At 41.1% G+C, this 24,462-nt stretch overlaps 1 protein-coding gene across 4 annotated transcripts in view; it reads right to left on the reverse strand.

Annotated features, from left to right (window-relative positions):
• Positions 1-360: 360 nt before the first annotated feature.
• The window catches only part of Mtmr6 (myotubularin related protein 6), a 42,377-nt gene continuing 18,275 nt past the window's right edge, over positions 361-24,462 (reverse strand). For 2 of the 4 annotated variants that reach the window (XM_028870370.2, XM_037208486.1), the window contains exons 5-14: positions 22,096-22,224; positions 13,258-13,392; positions 10,703-10,835; positions 9,671-9,780; positions 9,185-9,310; positions 6,636-6,685; positions 6,052-6,252; positions 4,472-4,597; positions 3,662-3,788; positions 2,210-2,458 (exon numbers count right to left, since the gene is read on the reverse strand). In XM_028870370.2, coding sequence (XP_028726203.1) covers positions 2,210-2,458; positions 3,662-3,788; positions 4,472-4,597; positions 6,052-6,252; positions 6,636-6,685; positions 9,185-9,310; positions 9,671-9,780; positions 10,703-10,835; positions 13,258-13,392; positions 22,096-22,224 — 1,386 coding nt within the window. Of the gene's footprint in view, positions 2,459-3,661; positions 3,789-4,471; positions 4,598-6,051; positions 6,253-6,635; positions 6,686-9,184; positions 9,311-9,670; positions 9,781-10,702; positions 10,836-12,091; positions 12,206-13,257; positions 13,393-22,095; positions 22,225-24,462 lie in introns of all 4 variants that reach the window. The other 2 variants (XM_037208487.1, XM_037208485.1) reach the window with 2 other exon arrangements.

Raw genomic sequence — 24,462 nt, forward strand, 5'->3', positions numbered from 1 at the left:
GTCTCCATCTGCTACAAAGAGAAGTTTCTTTAATGCGGGACAAGAGAAAACCTGATCTGTGAGTATAAGAAGTATTTAGCAAGCAGTCAGGAATTACGCCTGGCTAGTAAAGTGACAGTGGTCGGTTCTCCTCCCAAATCCTCATTTGTTTTTTTCCCAAAAGAAAAACATTTAAGCCGGGTGGTGGTGGCGCACCTTTAATCCCAGCACTGGGGGTGGGGGTGGGGTGGGGGTCGGGGGAGGCAGGCGGATCTCTATGAGTTCAAGGCCAGCCTGGGCTACAGAGTGAGTTCCAGGACAGGCTCCAAAGCTACACAGAGAAACCCTGTCTCGAAAAACAAAAACAAACAAACAAAAACATTCAAAGGAAAACATGAACATTTAATTGCCTTTAAATAATACATGAAATAATTTACATGCTATACATCCTCAAACACAATGAACATAAATCCAATCTTTTAAGACATTTACACAGACTTTCACCAACATATGCCCTGTACATCACCCAGGATGTTATCTGTGTGTGAGCACGTAAACACATATGTGCATGTGAAGTTGAAGATTAGCATAATGAACCAAAATGATGACTACAAGAAGTCTGCCATAGAAGAGTTTAAAACCACAACCTGTTGGAACCAAGGCACAAAAGCTTCCTGTTGTGGCTACAGAGATTAAGTTTCCTTTTCCAATGTCTAAACACCATTAATTATATGTTATATTCTTATAGTACATTTGTTACTTTTTAAAATGCAGTGTTTTTAATACATAAGGTCTTTCAGAAGTGAATTGGAAAAATAAACAGGACTAGATAAAAATCACATACAATAGAGCTTTCTTCTTTTTTTAAAAAAAAAGATACATATGTTGAAAAGTAATACAAGAAATATTACAGATATAGGTGTAATCAGGAGATATGTAAGATGACATATGCAGATTTCTTAGTGCCCTTGAACTGTACCTCATGCCGTCCATGATATTAAACTTTGTTTCAAAGCCAGCTGGTAATACTGTCAACTGAAAGTGATTTTTTGAAAAGATAGGTATGCCCTAGTGCACAGAATAAAGAATGACTGTAACAAAGCAAAGCAAACCCTTTCCCAGAGTTAAAGCTGCTTTTCTTGGACATTAACTGGCTCCCCTCAGTGCTCCCTTTCTGTCCCTTCTAGAGTTAAGAGAAAAGAAATATATTCCACATAAAAATGCCTGCTTTAAAATTCACACAACCAAACAAGATCTCCACTGTCAGTACACCCCTTTTCGCTTTACCGGAAAGTTTGTAGGCAGGAACACGAATGTGAAATGTTCTAGGAGATCAGGCAGCTAAGAATGTACTTAGTATTCAGAACACTTTAGAGCTTTGCTGCTTTAAATGTGCGGTTAGCAAAGGATTCAAGCCAACCACGATGTAAGAATTAACAGAATGCAGTAATCCGAACGTAAATGCCAAACGTGGTCATGTGTCTAAGAAATCAGACCTCTAAGCTGTAAACAATGAACTGTCAGCTGCAGCTTGAAACAAATGACAAGCAGAACAAAGCCTTGGGAGGCGTTAGCTCTGAGTGTGGGTGGGGCTGGCCAATTACGAACACCAGAGTCTGCAACCTTCTATGCAGGAGCCGGGCAGCCAGCGGGAGACCCTCCCGTCATGAGAGTGCAGTTCTTTTCAGGAAGTAAGGCTGGCGAAAGGAGAAATCAGACACCTTGTCCTTGGCTATAAAACGTAAAGAATAAACTGAGAATTTACTTTAAGGCTGTCTTAGAAGTACTTTTCATGGCACTTCAATGTTAAAACGTCACTAAATGGCAAAATACACGCACAGTCACGCATCTCTAGACCTGAAAGCACATGCCATGTCAATCATGAAGGGTTCAGGTTGTCAGGTCTGTTTTCTCCGAGTTAAATTACACTTCAGAAAAGCTATCTGAGCTTGGCTGTAATTAACATCTGAATCAACAGACCGTCAGCTCACTCGTATACTGTGTAAATCATTTCTAGTAAGTGCACACACTACTACTCACTTCCTACAGAAATGAATATTGCTCTTGCTACAAGTGGCACTTAGCTGACTTATTCCTCTCAAGAGCAGTTATGATCCTATTCTCAACTATTCACCTGCTGTTAAGCCCCAAAGCCATTCGACAAACCCCGTGCCCATGTGTCCAGACCATCCTCACCACTACAGTCAGTCCAGGCAAACACTGAAGGAGTCTAACAGGTCATCCTCGCCACACCGTACTCCAAGCTGACCACAGCAGGCTCCGACTTGGAAAACTCCTCGGGGTAGTCACAGTACCGATTATCTGCTGGGTTGCTGCCCTCTATAGCTCGAAGTGTGTCGTTCACCGGAAGCAGACTCTGCTCCTTCAGACACAGGGAGGTTTTGAGGGCAGGTGGTTCAGGGTGGACGGCATGCAGCAAGTCCTTCGTTAAGATACCATTTTTGCATTGCGTAATTTTCTAAAACAGACCATTGAAAAAACATTAGTTAACTATAGATAATAGGTGATCAATCTATGTTAAGTGAAGAAAATATGCTTTTACAAATGTTTCCCTTGTACATGATACACAATCATAAACTCAGTAACTAAAAATCCCAATAGGTTAAATTTATCAAGGAAAATGCTTCATTAAGCTTTTACATTTGACAATCAATTCAACCAGCTTTGACTGGAAAGATTGCTAGGTCTTCATGTGCCAGAAGCACAGATATCACATAAGATGTTTAACAAGCGGTTTGTAAGGACAGGAAGGAAGGTGGAGAACATGCTCACGAAGTTACTCTAACATAACAAGGACCACACCTTAGTCAGTTGAAGGCCTTGCTGACCACAGCGAGCGTCTCTCAGGGTGTCCCTCACTAAGGGCTGCAAAGTGACCTTTGGAAGGTCACACAACCATTTTTATTTTTTTAAGCATAAGATTTAAAGTACCTCTGGCAGAGCATCATGCTCTCCAAATCAACTGTCTCCAGACAATTGTCTCCTGTTGCTTATGTCTTGCCCTTCCCCGCCTTAACATTAACATGTCCCCTACGGTTTAGTCAAGCAGTCAGCACTTTCTCATCTAAGAGACAATAGAAAACATCTGCCTCAGAAGCAGACAGACAGTCACCCGGAACAAAAACAACCGTCTAGCATATATTCTCTCTCTCCCCACCCCTCTCTCTCTCTCTCTCACACACACACACACACACACACACACACACACAATATATATATATACATACACACACACACAATATATATATATATATACATACATACACACACACACACACACACACACACTTGTTCAACTTTTTTGTTATATATGATGGCAGAGAAATGATTATAGGAAAATCTTACCGTGGGGAGAGATTTAACACACACACATAACGGAGCATAAAGAGAACAACAGAAGGGGGAAAAGAGAAGACTAGGCCAGACAAAGCTATTTCCAATAAGCCAGCAGATAATCAGCATATAAGGAACCCTGACAACTCAAAAAGGAAAAGGTAAGCAGGCCGAGAGGAAAGCGAGCACCATTTGGAAGTTGATTCTCAACAAAAGGAAACAAAATGTGCAATAGACTTTCTTCATCTGTAATCTAGGAGACCCAAAATGGAAGACACTTCCACTCAGTAAATTAAACAAATATGTTTATTAGACAACTCATACTTACAGATTCTAGGTCTTTAATGTCTTCCTCTAACTGCTTGTTTTGCTCATTCATATTCATAACTATGTTCAATACAGACTGTCGAGGATGGAGCGTCCGATCAAACTGGTGGTACATGTTTCTCCAAAACCTTTATAACAAAGAAGTTTTTAACCAAACAGCATTCGATGGAATAGTGAGCTCTGGGGCTCTCAGCACAGCAGAGTGGGAACAGCTCACACGGCCTGTTCGGAGCTCTAGAAACAGCCGAGAGGAGCTTGCACACAGTAACAATGAGACAGAAACACCAACTGCTCTCATCTGATCAACACACACTGTACACAGGTTCCCAAATATCACTGTTCATAAACATACACTGTTTGTTCATTAAAATCAAGAAGACAGTGTAAAAGGATGGGAATGCTAACTATCTTCATCTGGTCATTATTATATACATGTATACAATGATCACATGGCACCCCATAAATGTTTAGTTAAAATAATATTTTTAGGGAGTAGAGGTGGCTCAGTGGTTAAGAGCACTGGCTGCTTTTCTAGAGGACTTGGGTTTAGTTCCCAGCACACACATGGCAGCTCACAACCATTTGTAACTCTGGTTCCAGGAAATCTGAGGCCCTCTTCTGGTCTGCTAAGGCGCCACACACACACACACACACACACACACACACACACACACACACACACACTGCACAGATATACACACAGGCAAAACACTCATGCAAATAATGATAAAAATAAAATAAATATTTTTAAAAGTTCCCCAAATTTGTTTGAGAAAAATCCCATATAAATGCTTCAACGGTGCCAACTTACTTAAAGTTGAAAGAAACTGTATTTGGCTCCAAGACTGTCTCAGATGTGGAACTGTAGAGAGGATTTAAGTACTTCTGCTTGTCATCCAAAAGAAAGGACCACAGGGAGTAAGTTCTCTCCTTCAACCTTAGAGAAGAAGGACAACTTAAGAGTCTCACCCGGTGGTGCAGAGGCTGCTAAGTCTAAGATGAGGTGGTTGCTTCCAGTGGCTTCCAGCTGTAGACTTCCTCCTACAGCTAGTACACTGCTACAAATCAACCTGTTTCTCAGCCTTGTCCACTCAGGGATTCTTCTCACACACCCCGACTGCCAAGCCTCACAGCTGGACACTGGTGCAGTGAAGCTCGTCTGCCTTATTCTCACAGCCCCAGGCTGGGCCATGATGGCTAATACTACAGGACAGAAATGCATGTCGGTGGCAGAGTTTGAAATGCAGGCTCCGTGCTCGTCTAAAGCATGTGGGTAGTGGACAGCTGGCTGCAGGCGAGGCATATACACTGCAGTGAGCCCAACAGATGATGCAGGCATGCACCAGTCTCATGTGCCCCAAGATGGCCCACAGGTGTGCTCTAAGAAGGACTATTAGGAAAAAGTCATTGTTATTTTCCTCTTCTCATTGTTTGAGGACGTTTGGTATCAGTTGAGAAGTTTTTCCTAAAATAGATCTGTACCCCAAGAAAAGTCACCAGGCTAATTATAAAAAGCCATTTTGACTACAGCCCAAAGCTAACGTCATCTTGTTCCTTACTGTTCACCTCTGCACAGTCCACTCATCTGTCACGCCCATTACACCTTTCGAGTTTCCCGTGTCACCTCAGTTCTGCTGTCAGCCCCACCGGGAATGTGGGCACATGGCTGTCTTCCACCTCCAACCAGGGACAGCCTCTCTCTATGTCACTCGAAAGTTCTAGATTCTATGTCACTCGGAAGTTCTAGGTTCGCTGTTACTGTAAGAAGTCTGAACTCAGAATCCAAGCCCCCAAACACAAGCTGGCTAGGAAAGAACAGGTGGGGGGTCAAGTGCAGCATTCAGACCCACATCAGGGACACCATGTAGCAGCCAATGCCAGCAGACCTGTTTGCCCACAGGGAGGAGAACTATAAACTGCCATCTTACCAGAAGACAAACCCATAGTTTTCATCTTCTACTGCTACAAAACTAGTGATCAACACTTTCTGAGAAACAAAAGAGGAGTAAGTGCCAAGAGAAACTAGAGCAGAGGGTTCTTGTCCTGGGTACTGGCTGTGTGTGTGAGTGTGTGTGTGTGTGTGTGTGTGTGTGTGTGTGCATGTGCGCAGGCACGCATGTAGTAGTGAGATTTACTGAGCTGGCTACATATCCTACATGTACTTTTCTGGATACGATTATACTTCAAAGTATATTTCAAAATGCATTTTTACTATTACCAGGGATGGCGGCAGACATTAGTAGAGTACTTAAGCTTCAAAACTACAGACAATAAACTCTGGAGTAAAATTCAGCTCTATTTGAAAGTGTCCAGGCACTTCATTGTGCAGCCATGACTTATGGCGGCTGACTTGGGTGGTTTGGGGGGGGGGGTCTTTCATCATCCACTTACTTGAGCTCCTCTCTCTCCTTCTGGCAGTTCCCGAGGAAGTTCCCGAACTGGCATGAATGCACATGCTCATGGATCTGAAGAAGGAACGCTTCGTTGAACTCAAAGGCTTGTGGGAACTGCTCTGTCAGATGCCACACACACTCCAAGAACTGAGTAAACACCGGTGAGACTTCCTTTGGGTCACCGTCCAGATGGCCACACCTAGCCCCGCCCCAGAAAGCACAGGCTTTTAAAAATGCCTCTGAAAGAAGGTCACTGCTTAGGTACTGTAAACTTAAACATACAAAACTAGTACACACACGTGTTACATATGTAATTCAGACATATTAAAGTCCATTTGTAACCATCATTTACTACACATCTCTAACCTCTGCAGGACCAGAAGTTCAAGGCCAGCCCTGTCACCAGACTGTCTCTTTCTCAGAAAAACCTCAATGGCCACGAGGCATGACAAGAAAGAGCTAACGGAGACGTTAGGTCTGGCTCCTACAATTCATAGCTCCAGCGCTCACGCCACAGAGATGTGCCAACTCCCAAGAACAGAACACAGTGGTACATTTTTGCAAAGATGGATTGCCACTCACCTCTCTGAAAATTTATGCCCAAACGATATCCAATCTTTTTCTATTAAAACCTAGTGAGAAAAAGCAAAACCAACTATATAACTATTTTCAACTTAAAAAAAAAAAATGTTGTGACAATTCTGCTAAGATCAGAAATAAAAATATAAAAATACTACAGGTAAAAAGATAGCCCGGACCTAGACTAGAGTGAGGGTTACTGAAGAGTGAAAACATACAAGAAGCGGTCCTAGACAAACTGTTCCTGCTGCACTTACTGGGAGCACACCTGGTAAGGCAGAATTACATTTTTGTACATATAAAAATGACACCCAAAAGGCCAGAGAAAGCCAGCTGTAATCCAGCACTCAGAGGCTCAGGCAGGAGAGTACAGAGTTCAAGACCAGATAGGGAAACCCTGACCTCAAATAGAGTTTGGGGTGGGAGAGGGGAACTAGGAAAAAGTAAATTAAAATGTTAATAATGGCCAACTCTGGGTAGTTCAGGGTGGGGGGGTGTTTTAAACCATTTGGCTTACTTGTACATTGTTTACATAAAACATAAGAAAAATGATAAGCAAGACTCTGTCTCTTGGGAAACAATACAGGGTCAATAAAAGGGACAGCTCTTATTCAAATCCCAACGCTGACGTCATGCCTCAGACTGAACTACACAGTTGAGTTTTCATGTCATGGATTCTCTACTGCCCAACTCCACCAAAATAAGTAAGATCTTTCTTTTTCTTTTCCTTTTCTCTTTGTTTGAATCAGCTTCTCAATATGAAACCCAGGTTGGCCTGGTCACCCCATCTTCTTGTCTGAACTTCCCAAGTGCAGGGACTAAAGGCATGCACCCCCAAGGCAGTGAGAACAGATCTCTAATGTTCCCAGTCAGATCTGGAGTACCTTCTTAGTGCTTGACACACCTCATAACCTCCTCCCACAGTCACCAAGTGCCTTCTTTGACAAGATGGTCATCTTTTTTGGCATCTCCATTGTTAAATCCATTTAACATAGCAAACTGGTCAAGAGTGCAGTTTCTTGAGCACATTTACAGGCTCTATCACGGATGGCTTTGTGTCCTCTACACTGTGACTGTGGGTGGGCCTCCATCATTCTATCCATCCTAACTTAGTATTCTCTTGAGCTTGCTCCGACCTTAGCTCAGAGGAGAGCAGGAAGCACCAGACGTTGACTCAGCAGCCTGGAAACCTAGGTGAGGGCTCCTGTCCTCCACTCCCATTCAGTGCATGACTGGTCCGCACTGGTCCTCCTTTGCCACTGTCCCGTGAACCCATCATCTCCGTCTACTTGTGAGTGCTCTGCTGCCTTCCTTCCAGTCCTCCCTCTTCAACTGGCCCAATAGTCGCTATACTGGACCCTGAGCCTCCGTCCCACCCCCTTCTGACTTCAAGATGCCAAGGTAACCTTTACAGAGCATCTCTCATCAAGCTACTGCTTGCTCTTTATGTATTACTAAATGGCTCTCATGGCCCAGAGGGGAAAGTACACATCCCAGTATCCTCTTCCTCAGGCTCTCACCCTACAATTGCTGTGCACCAAGCTTACTCTCACCTCCCTCATGTATCACCCATGTTACTAAAGGGGCTGCTGTGTTCCTGAACATTTCATACACAGCTTATCCAAATGCCTAGCAAAGGAGCTAAGAATAACATTCCTCACTTATATTCGCAAAGTAAGCTTAAATGTTATTTTTTTAGCACCATTTTCCTATAGATTTTTTATTTCTATTTAGTTTGTTGTTATTTCCATTTGATTCAGTATGAGAATATAGCCAAATAATGGTGCTGACCCTTGTCACAAGGACACTGTTTAATAATTAAAAGCTTAAAAACATCTCTAATATCTCTTCATGCACTCACCATGTATTTCTATGTAAATTTGTTTTATTTTTAGACAGGGTTTCATGAAGCTCAGGCTGGTCTCAAACTGATAACATAGTAAAGGATGACCTTAAATTCCTGACTCTCTTGTCTTCACCTCCCAAATGCTAGGCTTTCAGACTCAGCTTAATATACCTGGCTTACCATGTAAAATTTGGAAGTTAATCTAATCAAATACAAAACAAAATAAACAGAAGATAAAATCCTGCCTAGTAGGAAACAGTTCAATTAGAAATTTGGTTTTACAGACAGAAGTGACACCACAATGTTTCACTTACCGTCAGTGCGATACATGAACACTGTCTCAACATGACTTAAAGTTCAGTACTGTGTTTCACACAATACGTTCATTAGATAAAGATGTGGGAGAAAAATCTCAACAATTCTGTTGGTAACGCTTTAGGGCAGTGGTGGTGGGGTGTCAACTTCTAGATCTGAAATATTTTGCCAAAAACTGTGGCACAAATGGAGTTCGGTCTAACTGCAGGTCCTCTGCCTCAGAAGCACTGACATCAAGGGCCCCAGGATCTTTAACAAGAACTGTCCTATGCAGGGTCACCTGCTTAGCAGAATCCACCAGCAACATGACCTTAGTATAAAACTGTCTTTGAATATTGCCAAGCATCCCCTGGACAGATGAATCACTGTGTCCAATGGAATAAATCCTTACCATGAATCCTTCCATTGTCCTGTAGTGGGGATCCAACAAAAGCGAACCAAGGGAACAGACTTGGGAAGTCCTGTCCCACCCATCCGAACAGTGCACCAGCACACTTGCATTTTCCACCACTATTGCCTGGGGAAAAAATGACACACTCAGATTCCCATAAAACACACTGTTCATAAATCAATAAGGTTGCATACCAAAACCCACACTAGAAGATACACACTATAAAGAAGAGCTTGCTCTGCAATAACACTGTTGCCACGGCAATTAAAACAACAAACAACAGAAACAAAGCAAGCAAACAAAACAGTTGTTTCTAAGTACTTGGTAATTGTAAATCTCCATATTAGGTACCACTTCAAACTGAAGTGAACTCCATTAAAGAGGTAAAGAAGAGCAAAGGTTGTTTGAGCAGAACAGACATCTGTACCAAGGCTAAAAGCATTCCTTCCCAAACTTACCAACCCCAAACCAATGAGAGATGATTACCTTAGCTAAGAAGATTGCAGCATCCAAAACAGCCTTGATATGGCGAAGCCATCCTGAGTTCTCCAAACCAGAGTAGAAGTCGTTGACAGACAGCCCCTTGTTGCCATTCACTGGGAAACAGGGAAGAAGGGTTTCAGTTAGAATGGGCGAGAGTTTCCATTCATCCTTTCAGGCTATTGCAAGGGGAGTGAACTGGAAAAAGTGCATATAAATAAAATGTGCAAAAATAAAATAAAATAAATAAATAAAACGTGCTATTAGAGGCTGAGTAATACTTTGGGGGCCTTTTTTGTCCTTCCTTGGGCTTAAAAGAAATGTTTGATTGCCTTTTAAAAGGTAGTGCAAATGTTTGACTATTTCATATTTTAAGTTTTTAATGACATCATGACTAGAATATACTGACTATTCAAAGACCTCTAACAACAGTGACCTGTAAATCATTACAGCTGTTCAGATAGAGCAGCTCCCACCCAAAATGAAGCTACTGAGCCTTGAAATGTGGCTAGGCCGAAGTGAGATCTAAGTATAGAAACACTATTGCTTTCTAAGAGTTGATGACAATAAAAGGTCTCACAGGATGTGGTTGTGCACACCTGTAATCCCAACACCCGAGAAGCTGAAACAAGAGGATCGGGATCGCAAGGCAAGCCTTGGCTACAGAGTTAGCTCAAGGATACCTTGGATTAAATGAAACCCTTCTCAAAAAGATATGAGTAAGCAACTGAGTGTGTGAGAAAGAGAGAGGGAGGGAGGGAGGGAGAAAAGGAGGGAAGAAGGGAGGGAAGGAGAGAGGGAGAGAGAGGGAAGGAGGGAAGGAAGAGGGAAGGGGAGGGAAGTAGAAAGGCTAGTCTGTCAGTTTTTATACTCACTACATGCTAAAAATAATACTTTTACTATATTAAGTATATTATCAACATCAATCCCACATTCTCTTTACTTTTTGAGTGTGGCTGACAGAACATTCAAAGCCTACGTGACTATTCCTATATTTCTATCTCACAAAGCTTTCTAAAAGGTGTACAATAATCATACCTTCTAGTAATTTCTGAAGGCTGGATCTCATGACATGAATATTTTCTATTCCAACAAACTGAAATCTAATATTAGAATAGTTGTCTTCATTTTCATAACCTTTTCCGGCTGCTCTGTTAGCCATTGCATTCAGCTAAAATTCAAAATTTTAGAAATTTACAATCAAATTATTTTTATCTTTAGTTTATCAAAATGCCATAAAAACAGTAAGTCACACTTCATAGGCAGGAGAGCATTTAAAGCAACTCATCAAAACTGAATAAGCTACTATTCTTTAACAAGCAAAACTGCCACATCACCAGCAGTGAAGAAGGGCAGTGTGCGGGAAATGTGGCTGTCACACAGAAGAAAGTCTAGTCCACCAGACTCGAAAATTCAAGATCATTCATCTACACTCTCACCAGCTTTCCACAGTTCTGTAACAACTCAAACTTAAAAAGAAAGGAATGTTTCCTATCTAAATCTGGATTTGGAGATAGGTAGAGCTAGAGAGCTCAGTTTGCAGAAACAGACTGTGAGATCAGAACCACAGGTGCCCTGAGAGCCAGATGTGAACTGCGGCTCTATGCCACGGAGCTTGCACGTGGAGACTCAGCACTGCACTACGGCTGTCTTGTGTACAGCATCAGCCACCAGCCTGGCATAGCTCCAAGAATCATGCCTAAGAGAAACTGCTCTCCAGAGGAAAAACAGACTGTTGACTGATCAGAGACACCCTTAGGATTTGGCTTGCTGGCTTCTTTCACACAATCTGTTACTATAATTACTATTCTTTTCATATGAGTATGGATGAAGAAAATGACGTAAATCAGGTGAAAATAACTTTTCATTAAGTGAATGGGCCTGGGGCTGGTAATAAGTACAGGTGAATTATACCCACTGACTCAATAGTTACCAGCATCTATGATGACTGAAGTAAAATTTAAAATGCTTCCATATCATCACTACTTAATTTTAAACTTAGAAAAGCAAGTAGAAAAAAATCAATATTTTCTGTATCAATGACAATTATATAAATAAAAACTATTAGGTCTTGAGCTACAAATCAGTCAGATTTAATCCTCAAAACGTATATACTATAATCACCTTTTATATCTAACATCACCTAAAAAGAATCATTAGATTACAGGCCTCCAGTAACAAGGGAACACAACTTTTTTTTATGAGACATTACCAACTCCTGAGTCCTGAGAAAGCCTTTTATATTTAACAAAAGATTATTAATAGCAACTTCTAATATTAATACTTTCTAATTTACTCGAGTTATCCTCATCTTCTGTATTTTCCATTTGTCTTTTGTGAGGTTGCATAGTGATGGAGACTCACACTAAGACACTATGGTCCCTTTCACAATGCTGCCTAAAGTCGCTTGTATTCTATAGTGCTCACTCGCTTTTTCTCATCGCTCTCTCTTATTTTCTCATCATTCCAGATTTTTGAAGAAATCCTCACTATAATTCTGCCAATGTCCTTTTGTGTATCCCACCAGCTCTGCATGCGATGCTATAACAGAAATCAAAATAAAGTTAGCTGTCACCGCTGAAGATTGTAATTACTCTAATTTCAGGGTCCTATGTGAATCAGCTCTCTACCGTGCACATAAAAAGAAGCACAGATTCTGATTCAGTCTCAATGATAAGAATTTAGCCTTGTACCACAGACACCAAGATAACAGCAACTTCCTGTTCATTACAGTTCTCTAGTTCAGTGTTTCCTACATTAAATAATTGTTTCCTCTAGTTTTTAATCTTTCAAATTATGGCCAAATTATTTTAACACCAAGTGTTTTGTCAATTAACAGTTTTAGTAACAAAGAGAGTGATAAGCTGGGTATTGTGGTGCATGCCTATAATTCCAGCATTTGGGAGGTAGAGGCAGAATAAGCAGGATCCTTAGCTACTTAGTACAAATGCTACATAAGAGCTTGTCTCAAGCCGGGCGGTGGTGTCGTCGTCGCACGCCTTTAATACCAGCACACGGGAGGCAGAACCAGGAGGATCTCTGTGAGTTCGAGGCCAGCCTGGGCTACAGAGTGAGTACCAGGAAAAGGTGTGATGCTACACAGAGAAACCCTGTCTCAAAAAAAAAAAAGGAAAAGAAAACTTGGGAGAGAGTATTAAGATAAGACTTAATACATCTTTAAGAGTTCCAAATGTGGCAGGGCATGGTGGCACACATCTTTAATCCCAGCACTTGGGAGGGAGAGGCAGGAGGATCTCTGTGAGTTCTAGGCTAGCCTGAGTTACATAGTGAGACCCTGTCATTAAAAAACAAAAACAAACAAACAAACAAACAAAAAAAAAAAAGAGTTCCATATGTGTGTATATCGATATGTTTTATATCAGGAGACAGAAGAAATCATGGCCTAGAGTAGAGCACTGAGAACTGGTCTCCTAATTAATATCCCTCGGAGGATTGATTTTCTTCATAACATTAGCCTTTGCTAACTTAAAACTACAATTGAGGTATGTTATATATGGGCAAATATATTTATTCCCATCAATTAAAGACATAAACAATAAATTTAACAGACTGCATGGTACTTGGATACATACCTTGGGCCTGGTATCCACAACATACATGTAGTGGTTTCCTGAGTTGGCTGTACTAATGGCTTTAAGCAACTTCTCATCCTCCAGGCACCTGGCACTGAAGCCTGACAATGGCTGACTACATCGACAGATGACAGCCTAATTTTAAAAAGACAAACCAGATTATACAAAGACTCTAAAAGCTTAGGAAAAGACCTACAGTGTTAAAATCAAACATACTATATACTTTAAAGTCTGGAAGAAAATTAGAAGGCATTAACGTTGAAATATTATTTGATTTAAATACCTGTCAGTGCTGTGGGATGTTCTGTATGTCCTGTGGGAGCCCTTCTTGGGTTCTTTGTGGCGTTACCCAGCAGGTCCGCATAGAGGATGATTAGGACCATGACACCTGAGTGCAGGTGTCTGAGATGGTCTGCACTTGGCTGTGCTGGGGGATGGTCTGTATGTCAAGTTGTTCTGATTGATCAATAAATAAAACCTGATCGGCTGTGGCTAGGCAGGAAGGATAGGCGGGACTAACAGAGAGGAGAAATAAAAGGACAGGAAGGCAGAAGGACTGGCTGCAGCCGCCGCCATGACCAGCAGCATGTGAAGACGCCGATAAGCCACCAGCCACGTGGCGAGGTATAGATTTGTAGAAATGCGTTACTTTAAGATATAAGAATAGTTAACAAGAAGCCTGCCACGGCCATACAGTTTATAAGCAATATAAGTCTCTGTGTTTACTTGGTTGGGTCTGAGCGGCTGTGGGACTGGCGGGTGACAGAGATTTGTCCTGACTGTGGGCAAGGCAGAAAAACTCAAGCTACATGTCAGAATCTAGATGCTGCCTACACTTCCTATGTTGGTTTGAATGAAAATGGCCCCCATAGACTCATAGGGAGTGGCATTATTGCAGGTGCGGCCTTGTTGGAGTAGGTGTGGCCTTGGAGAAAGTGTGTCACTGGGAGCAGGCTTTGAGGTTTCAGATGCTCAAGCCAGGCCCAGTGTCATACTCTCTTCCTGCTGCCTTCTGATCCAGATGTAGAACTCAGCTCCATCTTCAGAACCATGTCTGCCTGCATGCCACCACACTTCCCACCATGACAATAATGAACTGAACCTTGAAACTGTAAGTGAGCCCCAGTTAAACATTTTCCTGTATAAGAGTTGCAGTGGTCATGGTGTCTCTTCACAGCAATAAAACCCTAAGACACTTTTCAATATTGTCTTTTCCCAAGGAAACTAAATGTTTCCTTATCTAGTTTGTTTCTCTCTCTCTCTCTCTCTCTCTCTCTCTCTCTCTCTCTCTCTCTCTCTCTCTCTCTCTCTCTCTCACACACACACACACACACACACACACACCAAAAAAAAAAATCAAAATTGAATTTAAAACACTGTGGCCCCAAGGTGCAGCACTCAGTCAACTGTCTAATCAAGGAGGACACACCTGCATTCTGGTTTTATATTGCTACAAGATAATTTCAGCTAAAGTTCAGGTAAAGAAGATGAGCAAGCAATTCATATAGGTCACAAAATTCTAAAATGCTGTTGGACATGGTGCTGGGAACTGAACTCAAGTCCTCTGGATGAGCAGGAAGCACTCTAACCACTAGTCATCCCTCCCACCCTTAACAGAACTTTTAAATTAACATCATCTTAGGCTAGAGAGATGGTTCAGCAGGTCAGAGCACCTACTACTCTTCCAGAGGACTGGATTTCAGTTCCCAGCACCTGCGTGGAAACTCACACAACCTTTTGTAACTCCAGTTCCACGGGAGCCAATAGGCAACAGGCACATACCTGGTGCACAAACATACATTCAGGCAAAACACTTATATATGTAAATAAAAATTAAAATATAAATTAACAACATCTGAAATTTTATTTCCCTACTAAAAATCAGAAAGCTTTTTAAAAGGTGAGACATAAAGATGAGAAATGATAATCTAAGGAGAGACATATCTATAAAAAAGGAATTAGTAAGTAATGTATTTTTTTACTATATTTTAATTCCTTAAAAAATTAAAAGATTTAGAAGCATATATTTCTCTTCAATCTTACCCATGTCACCTCCAGCTTTACTCTACAAAAACATTCCAATACAGTATCATTGGGAAAAAGTGTTACAAGTACATGTGTGGGGGAACCCACCCCTGCTTTTTCCCCAGGGTACTCTTGAGGAGAGAGGAATAAGAGATATTAGGTAGAAAGATAGAGGGAAGAAAAACAGAAACACAGGATAACTTCGGGAGGGCCTGGATCAATATCCACCAACTCCTCCTGTATCTTCTAAAGGACCTTTTATAGGAATGCCAAGGGGTGGAACAAAAGACCTCCCCCTAGCTCAGCCAAGTGAAGACCCTTCCAATTACCTGGTAACCACACGTGTTCAAGCAATTCTCTAATGCAGCTTTGCTGGGTAAAGCAAGCTCAGATCTCACTAGGAAATCTTTGTGGGCCTCTACAACTCTCCCTTCTTGATATAATAAGTGCTCCCCCAGGCCCTTTAGATAGACTGTGCCTGTCTTAGGTCGTCCTTCTTGAATAATCTTCCTTACCCGTCATGGAGATACACTTTCCATCAAGTATACTCTGGCTTAGGTTGGAAGATATCAAGAAGAAAGTTGCCCGGCTTTGGCTACCAGCCTCTGACAGGAGGGGGTACAAAGTTTAACTCAGCTCTGACAGAGGTCCCTGCTAAGAGCTTGCAAACATCCACAATGATATCCATAGCTGCCACACCTCACAGGAAAGGAGTAGAGGATAATAGAGATGGAATATCCTTTTTAGAATTGGTCTAAGAAGACTACAGCAGTCTTAGCTGCACCAAGCATTTTTCTACATCAAAACTCTTTCCTAACAGATGTTCAATAAAATTTTCAAGAGACTATTTTGATTCCCAGGAGAAAACAGTCATTTCAAAACACTTCAAAGCATCCACTCAAGTAAACAAAAACTCATGCTAATTATAAAGACACTTTTAGCTGTTTAAGTAGCTCATATGTGTTCCTACCACAGCAGTAGAATTTCTGTACAAACTAACTGGATTGTGGGAGGCCTACCCCTTTGAGGGAGGCCTACCCCTTTCTAAACAGAAACAGAGAAGTAGAAACTTTGAGGAAGAAGACAGAAAAGCTCCCCTAATTATGGCACCTTCACTTAAGTTTTCTAGGGGTCACTGGGACCACAAAATTATATTTTAAGCTATCATAAAAGGTGTTCAAATATATCTGAAGGTAAGGAGTAATAAAAACACTTCTAGTATGAACATCACTATACACTTTTTACAAACTTACATTCAACATTTACACTTTTTACAAACTTAGATTCAACATTTACACTTTTTAACACTCAACATTTATACTTTTTACAAACTTACATTCAACATGTTTACAAGTAGCATAAATATCACGATACTTATTTACACTTTTTACAAACTTATATTCAAAAGGAAACCCCATAGAACGATTTTACAAACTTTAGCACCTATCTAGAAGATATTTCTTAAAAAAAACTATTTACATTATTCTTCCAACAAGACAGAGATTACTTTCTTTGGACTTCATTTAAAAAGTAGAAATAAGAACACTTCTCTTATGGTACTATTTATGAAATTAAAAGGTCTAGATAAAAAAAATAGAGAATATGTAAAACATTACTCAAAAACATTGTTCAGTAGATCATTAATCTCAATCGTCTATAATTGATATTATTTAGATTTTTCTGATAAAGCAAGTAAAATGTTTCATATCAAACTCAGGCAGCCAGCAAGCTTCATTTGATGACTAAGGGTACCATTTTCCCCGCCTCTTAGTTTTTTTAAGCTGTTTTTTTAGACTGCCATGAGCTCTTTCAACAATCCCTTGTCTTTGATAGATTTTTATTAGACCAATGTTTCTGGCAAAGTTATTTGTTCGCAGAAACTGCTACTGTCCAAAGGAGTCAAGAACATAGATGTGTTGTTTTATTTATCATGAAACACATCTTTTATTAGCTCACTCTGAGAAAGAACATTTTCATGATTTAGTATTTTTACTTCATTCACTAGCTTCTCAACCCCTGATGCCATTTTACTAATTGCTGAGATACTTTGATCATGAGTCATTCAACTCAGGCTGTAGTTATAACTTTTCAACCTTCAGTACTTGGCATATTTTTCCTATTCTCACAAATATCAGTGCATTCATTAAGCAAACATTCTAATTCACCATTGCTTCTAGATTTTTCTGGAGTTTGGTCCCCATCTAAAAGGAGTCACTCCATTCTGAATACATGTTTCCTTGTTCTCCCATTAGATTTGCAAAGAAATCACTCACTGCAGGCTGCTGTTCAAAAGACAAAGAACTTTTCTGATTATCCTCATTTGTCCCCTCTAGTATCTCATAGCACAACCCAAGTTTTTCATTTGTGCATAAGTTTTTTCATATGTAAAGCAATTTCTAATATACGGACCACTTTCCCTTGCTTTCTTAAAAATTTCAAAATTATTTGAGAAGCGTCATTAGCATCTTAATTGCCTCTTGACAGGCATCACCTGTTTCTTGTTTTCAGGAAGTAAGGCTAAGTTTTCTAGCAGCGCTTAGGAGAAATCGATGTTTTGAGCTGAAAAAGCAGTTTTTTGGGTAGTGTAGTATTGGCAGTATTTCCCTTGGGCTGTTGTTCCCCTCTGTTATGGGGAACATTTGAAAGTTGTTTTTTATTGTCACGGTCTGTTTGCATTTTCTTCCGGGCCTACCTATACCACTATACTGTTACAAACCACATTTTCCAAGCTACCTTTTCTATACAATCACGCTGTTACGAACTACATTTTCCAATCTACCTTTTCTATACCATCACGCTGTTGTGAACTACATTTCCTAAGCAGCACTTTGTGATACTTGATCATGAGTCATTCAGCTCAGGCTGTAGTTATAACTTTTCAACCTTCAGTACGTGGCACATTTTTCCTATTCTCACAAATATACCTGTCCCAGCTGTGGCCAATTTTGGCTGTTGCATTCTCAGTTCACCTGGCACTGTCCCCAGAGCAGGTCACATTTGGTGGCTTCGCTTCCCAGCCTCACCAGGTCAGTGAAAAGAGCTTTTTCAGAGGGATTTTTTCACTCCTCTCCTCAGTTGTGGACACCGTGTAGCCTCATTTACCGACTCGGGGCTCGAGGTTGGGCGGGTGACTCCTGCTGTCCCTGCCGACCTCATTTGTATGGCCAAATTTTGCTTCAGTTTTCCCCATGCTGCCATTGCAGCTTTGCAGCTACTGCTTCCTCCACATCAGCAGCTTTTCCCCGTCCCGCACCACCTCTGCTGCCGCTCCACCCTGAGGGAAGCTGCCCTTGCTTGACTTTCTGCCGGCATTCCCTGGGGCATCTCTTAGTAGGCCCTAGCTGTAGGGGACTCTGGCTAGGGTCCAAAGTGTCTGCTGTTTTTCTAATACTGGCTTGAAGGGGAGATAAAACCAGCAGAAAGGGTTTACTATGTTCCAAGAGGTGTTTTTTTCTAGGGCAATTACAGGTGACTTCCCCATTCTGATACATGTTGTTCCAGGTGAATCTAATTTCACCCTTATAGAAAGAAAAGAGATCTGAGAAGGAAAGACCTGAAAAGCTTTCAGTTTTTTGGGCAGAAATTACTAAGTTTTTCCCAAGACTTCTATTCCTTATTTTCAGCTTCATGGCCAAGAGCAAACTAAATTTGATGGTACAATGTTTTCATACAGTGGCAATATCAATAGAGCGGAAGTTTTTTGTCTCGCCTGCATCTGTCTCAGGGAATATTTTTTCCCTGACACTCAGGGCTTAGATCTAAGCTATCCATAGGCCAAAAGCTTCCACAGGAATCTTTTTCTGCCCATTTTCTCTCATAGTATTTTTTCATGACTCCAATTCTTCCTCAGAAGTCTGCATTCACAGTCCCAAGAACACAGCCCTTCTGTCTTGTTGCTCTTCTAACTTATCCTAAGTTTTTTCTACACTATATTCCTATATTCTACCTTACCCTAAGTTTTTTCTTACCCAATATTCCTAATTCTACTCTTATTCTGAATTTCTTCTTACCCAATATTCCTATACCTAATCCTATATTTTTCCTTAAATTTATAGATAGAAATTAAGAAAGAGAGAAAGAAAGAAATCTAGATAGAGATATTTACTACAGCCTTATTTTTCACTTTGGCATTTCTTTCAGACACTTTACTTTCACTCCCAAGAATAAAATACTGTCACCTTTATTTTTAATTCATTATTGGGCATGCCCGCTTACACCCATGATACCCCTAACTCTCCTTTTGCCAGGTCCTCTGTCCCTGTTCCTGGCACCATCTATGGGGGAACCCACCCCCACTTTTTCCCCAGGGTACTTTTGAGGAGGGAGGGATAAGAGATATTAGATAGAGGGGAGAGAAACAGATAGAAACCCAGGACAGCCTCAGAAGGGCCTGGATCAATATCCACTGGCCCCTCCTGCATCTTGTAGAGGGCCTTTTATAGGAATGTCAAGGGGTGGAGCAAAAGATCTCCCCCTATCTCAGCCAAGTGTAGACCTTCCAAACACCTGGTGACCACACACATGGTCAATCCATCCCCTTAGGCAGCCCTGCTGGGTAAAGCAAGTTCAGATCTCACTAGGAAACCTTTGTGGGCCTCCACATACATGTCTGTATAGTTTACCTGCACAAACAAAATACGACCACAGAGATTACAATGGCAGAAGAAAATGAAGACTGTTATGTCATTTTTAATGTTCAAGAGTTCTTTCCTATTTTCTGCAAAATTGCTTTAGTTACTTTTTTGTTGTTGAATGTGGTATCCTAGTTCTCTGAGCATAAACAGGTTTCTTGTTGTTGCCATTTTAAAGGAAAGCTCTACATGCCTTTTACACCTGTTTTCTGATTACTAAGTCAACCACTAAGTATTTTTAACCTATCTTTCCAATAAACAATGTATGATAACAGGGTGTGTCCAAGGTGGCTAGGAAACTCCCTACGGCTTAAGATACTAGAAGTAAATTAGAAACTTCTGTTTAAAATTTACCTGAACAAAGTTCTAACAAATACAAGGGCGTATGAGGCCACCAGGACAAGCATGGACAAAGAAATTCCAACAGAGGTGCGGTGACATTTGGGGTAACAGCAGACTGGCAACAGGCAACTGGTTTGGCAGAGAAAGAGCCTACTACAGGAAGGAGCAGGGAAATCTAGCAGCAAGGTCATAGCTGGCACCTGCAGGAGCAGGGTGTGGCTGAACACACAGAAAGGTAAGCTGCTCCAGATCTCTCCTCCCTGAACGTAGAGTTTAGTCTACAAAGAGGATTAACATCAGATTGGACCCAGCAAAGGATGGGAGTGAAGCCTTGAACTTCCCTAAACAAGAGAATAAAATATAGTCTATCCAGGAGAATGGGAGCTCCTGCCACCCTTCGTAACTGTTACATCACACAAAATCCTTTTGCTGCTACACTAGCAAAAGCACACTGTGAGGAAGCCAAACACATAGCAGAAAAATAAAAACGCAAAGGCACACAGCTTCAGGCATGCAAACTGAAACATGAGGAAAGGGAGACACACACAGAATTCCTTAAAAAACAAAAAATTAACGAACAACAAAAGCCTGTCTGCTTGAGAGCTGTTGACACCAAATCAGACAACAGGAAACTGACTAAAGAAATTCAGAAAAGAGAAAGAACCCTTAATGTCACAAACACAGTCTCAGAACTAAAGAACCTGAGAGCTGGATGAGAAGGACAGTTAAGCAACTCTTCCAGAAAACAGAGACATGGGATGCAGGAAGGAAAGCTGCAGAAATGGAGGCTTACACAGGAAGCCTGTCAACTAACACAAGCTAAAAAGGAAAAAATACAAAGAAAATGAACAGAGAAAAGAAATCATTGCAGAAACAGAAGTACCTTCTTCAAGCTGAGATCAGAGTTTATGGACAGTCTGTAAATGATATACCAAGGCACATCACTATGAAATTCCTGAACCCAGGAAAAAAGCCTTCTGGGTAAAGAGGGGAATGTGTTTAAAAATCAGTTTACAAGGGCTTGGGAGTCAGAAATGGCAAGGTACTCAACCCACCCGTGTGGAAGCTGCCTCTGAACCTCAGTCATCAGCAAGGCCTGATGCCTCCAGAGATTGCAAAGATACAAACAAGACAGCACCTAGGCTATCCCTACTGTTAGGAAGCTGGGAAGGTAAGTTCTCACGGGGTGAGGGTGAAGCTCAGGGTAGAGCAGGAGACCCTGGATTCCAGTGCCAGCAACGCATGTGTGCAGACACACAGGACAAGCAAGCCCTGCCAGCACACCAGTGTGGGTATGCCTCCTCTTCCTGCTCCTTACAAAACCCTTCCCAAGTGAAGGGCACAGAGCACAGATGCCCTGGGTTCTCTCCCGCTTTCAGTGCTTGTCTTGGCACAAGCAGGCTGTCCGATTTCTCTAAGTACACATAGGACTAAGGGGCAACTACAGAAAAGAAACAGACCTATCTCTTCACTGATCCTATTATTAAGGCATTTCAGGAAGAGAAAGGTAGGAAAGGAGAATTTCAGGGTAGTTTTGTTTTATGACTTCAAAAACAATAGTGAAAAGCCAGCATGTCTCTGTTACAAACATTATAATAGCAAGCCTGTGAAGTAAAAGGTAATATTCACTGCCCAGTGTGGTGGCATATGCCTTTAACTCCAGCTCCCAGAAGGCAAAGGTAGGCAGATCTCATGAGTCTACATAGTGAGTTCTGGGACAGCAAGAGCTACATAGTGAAACTCTATCTCAAACCAAACCAAACCAAAAGTTAGTGTTCTTCTGGACGCTTAGAACATTGCCTGTGTTTACTGTACTTGTTAAATGAGAGAAGTCTCTTACCTCGGTGCCTTGCCAGCAGTAGGACAGGACTGGAAGTCTGCCCTTGCTTCGGAAGTTGGAGCTGCCCATGATCATTGGTGGGGTGGCTGACTTTGGAACATATAGTTCCTTTGGGTAAGTTTCACAGACCTGGGGATATCAAATGAAAGTACTTAACTCCAACCAAAAACCACGAGGCTAGTGGAAGCAGATGGGCTAACTGTAGATCTTCTCCTTACCCTCCACTCCTCCAAGTCCAATCCCCAAGTCTCATCCCCAGCTCTGAAGCCGACCTTCTGCTGTGGCCTCCACTCACTCTGTGCCCACATTCTTAGGGGACTAAGCAGATCCTGGTGGAACACCCTGCTTTCCTCCCTCCTACGGACCCACTCATGCCCTCTCCTAATCCATCCCCATTCCAAAGTGTCAGCTGCCAATACCTAGAAACACATTTTACCTGCACCTGCAGTGACCACACCTATCAGGATCCCAGATAAATTTCCTCTTAGGCAGCACACAGCCATCACACTCTCCTAAGAATCAGAGAGGAAACAGAAACCAAGGAACAAAACACCCACTCAACAAAGACAAAACCAGACATCAGCACCTAAAATTACAATCACCCCAAAACCAAATGTCTAGATGCCAGAGTGAAAAACGCAATCAATAACAGCAAAGGCAGTATGTCTCCACTAGAGCCCAGCAACCCTACTACAGCAGGCCCTGAGTGTTCTAACATAGTGGAAGCACAAGAAAAAGACCTTAACACAGCCTTTATGAATACAAGAGAGGTCTTCTAAGAGGAAATTAATAAATCCCTTAAAGAAATCTATGAAAACACAAACCAACAGTGTAAGGAAATAGATAAAACTGACTACGACCTGAAAGCGGAAATATAATTAATAAGAAAAACCCAAACTCAGAGAAGTGTGAAAATGAAAAATTTAGGAACCCAAACAGGAACCATAGAGGCAAGCTTCAGCACCAGAATACAAGAGATGGAAGAGAGAATCTCAGATATTGAAAACATGATAAAAGAAATGGATACATTGGTCAAAGAATATGTTAGAGCTAAAGAAACTCCTAGAACAAAATATCCAGGAAACCTGGGACACTATGAAAAGACCAAATTTAAGAAAAGGAATAGAAGAAGGAGAAGAAACACAACTAAAGGGTACAGAAATATTTTTAACAAAAATCATGGAAGAAAATTTCCCTGACCTAAGAGAAATGCCCATCAAAGATAAGAAGCCTACAGAGACACCAAATAGACTGGACTAGAAAAGAAGTTCCCTCAGCATATAATAATCAAAACACTAAACATACAGAACCAAGCAAGAGTATTAAAAACTGCAAGGGAAAAAGAGCAAGTAACTCATAAGGGCAGACCTATTAGAATTATACCTGACTTCTCAATGGAGAATCTGAAAGCCAGAAAGGCCTGGACAGATGTTCTACAGAGACTCTTAAGAGACCACAGATGCAAGCCCAGACTACTATACCCAGCAAAACTTTCAATTACCATAGATGGAGAAAATAAGACATTTTATGATAAAAACAAATTTAAGCAATATTTATCTACAAATCCATTCCTACAGAAGGTGCTAGAAGGAAAACTCCAATCTAAAGAGGTTAACAACACCAATATATATATATATATATATATATATATATATATATATATATATATATATATATACATACATACATACTGGGAATAAATAATCCCAGACCAGCAAAATCAAGAGGGGAAGTGTGCACCTGCACATAATCACACACACATACACACACCACAACCACCACCACTACTAAAATAGCAGGAAACAAAAATCACTGGTCATTGATATCTCTCAATATCAAAGGTCTCATTTCCCCAATGAAAAGACAAAGACTAACAGAATAGATGGGAAAACAGGATTCAACACCTCAACACCAAGGATCTAACACCTCAGGGTAAAAAAATGGAAAAAGATATTCCAAGCAAATAAACCTTAAAGTAATCATTGTAGCTGTCTTAATATCTGACAAAATAGACTTCAAATCAAAACTAATCAGAAGAGCTAGGGAAGGACACTACATACTCATCAAGTGAAAATCCCACCAAGATGGCATTGGAATTCTTAACATCTATGCACCAAACACAAGGGCACCCAAGTCCATAAAAAGAAACACGACAGTATCTTAAATCACATATTGACTCCCACACACTGAGAGTGGGAAACTTCAATACCCTACTTTTACCAATAGACAGGTCATCCAGACAAAAACTAAACAGAGAAATGCTGGAGCTAACGGATGTTGTAAACCAAATAGACATAACAGATATTTATAGAACATTTCTTCCAGACACAAAAGAACTTGTCTTCTTCTCTGCATCTCAATTTTCTC

This window comes from Peromyscus leucopus, chromosome 9, assembly GCF_004664715.2.
Source record: "Peromyscus leucopus breed LL Stock chromosome 9, UCI_PerLeu_2.1, whole genome shotgun sequence".
Classification (NCBI taxonomy): domain Eukaryota; kingdom Metazoa; phylum Chordata; class Mammalia; order Rodentia; family Cricetidae; genus Peromyscus; species Peromyscus leucopus.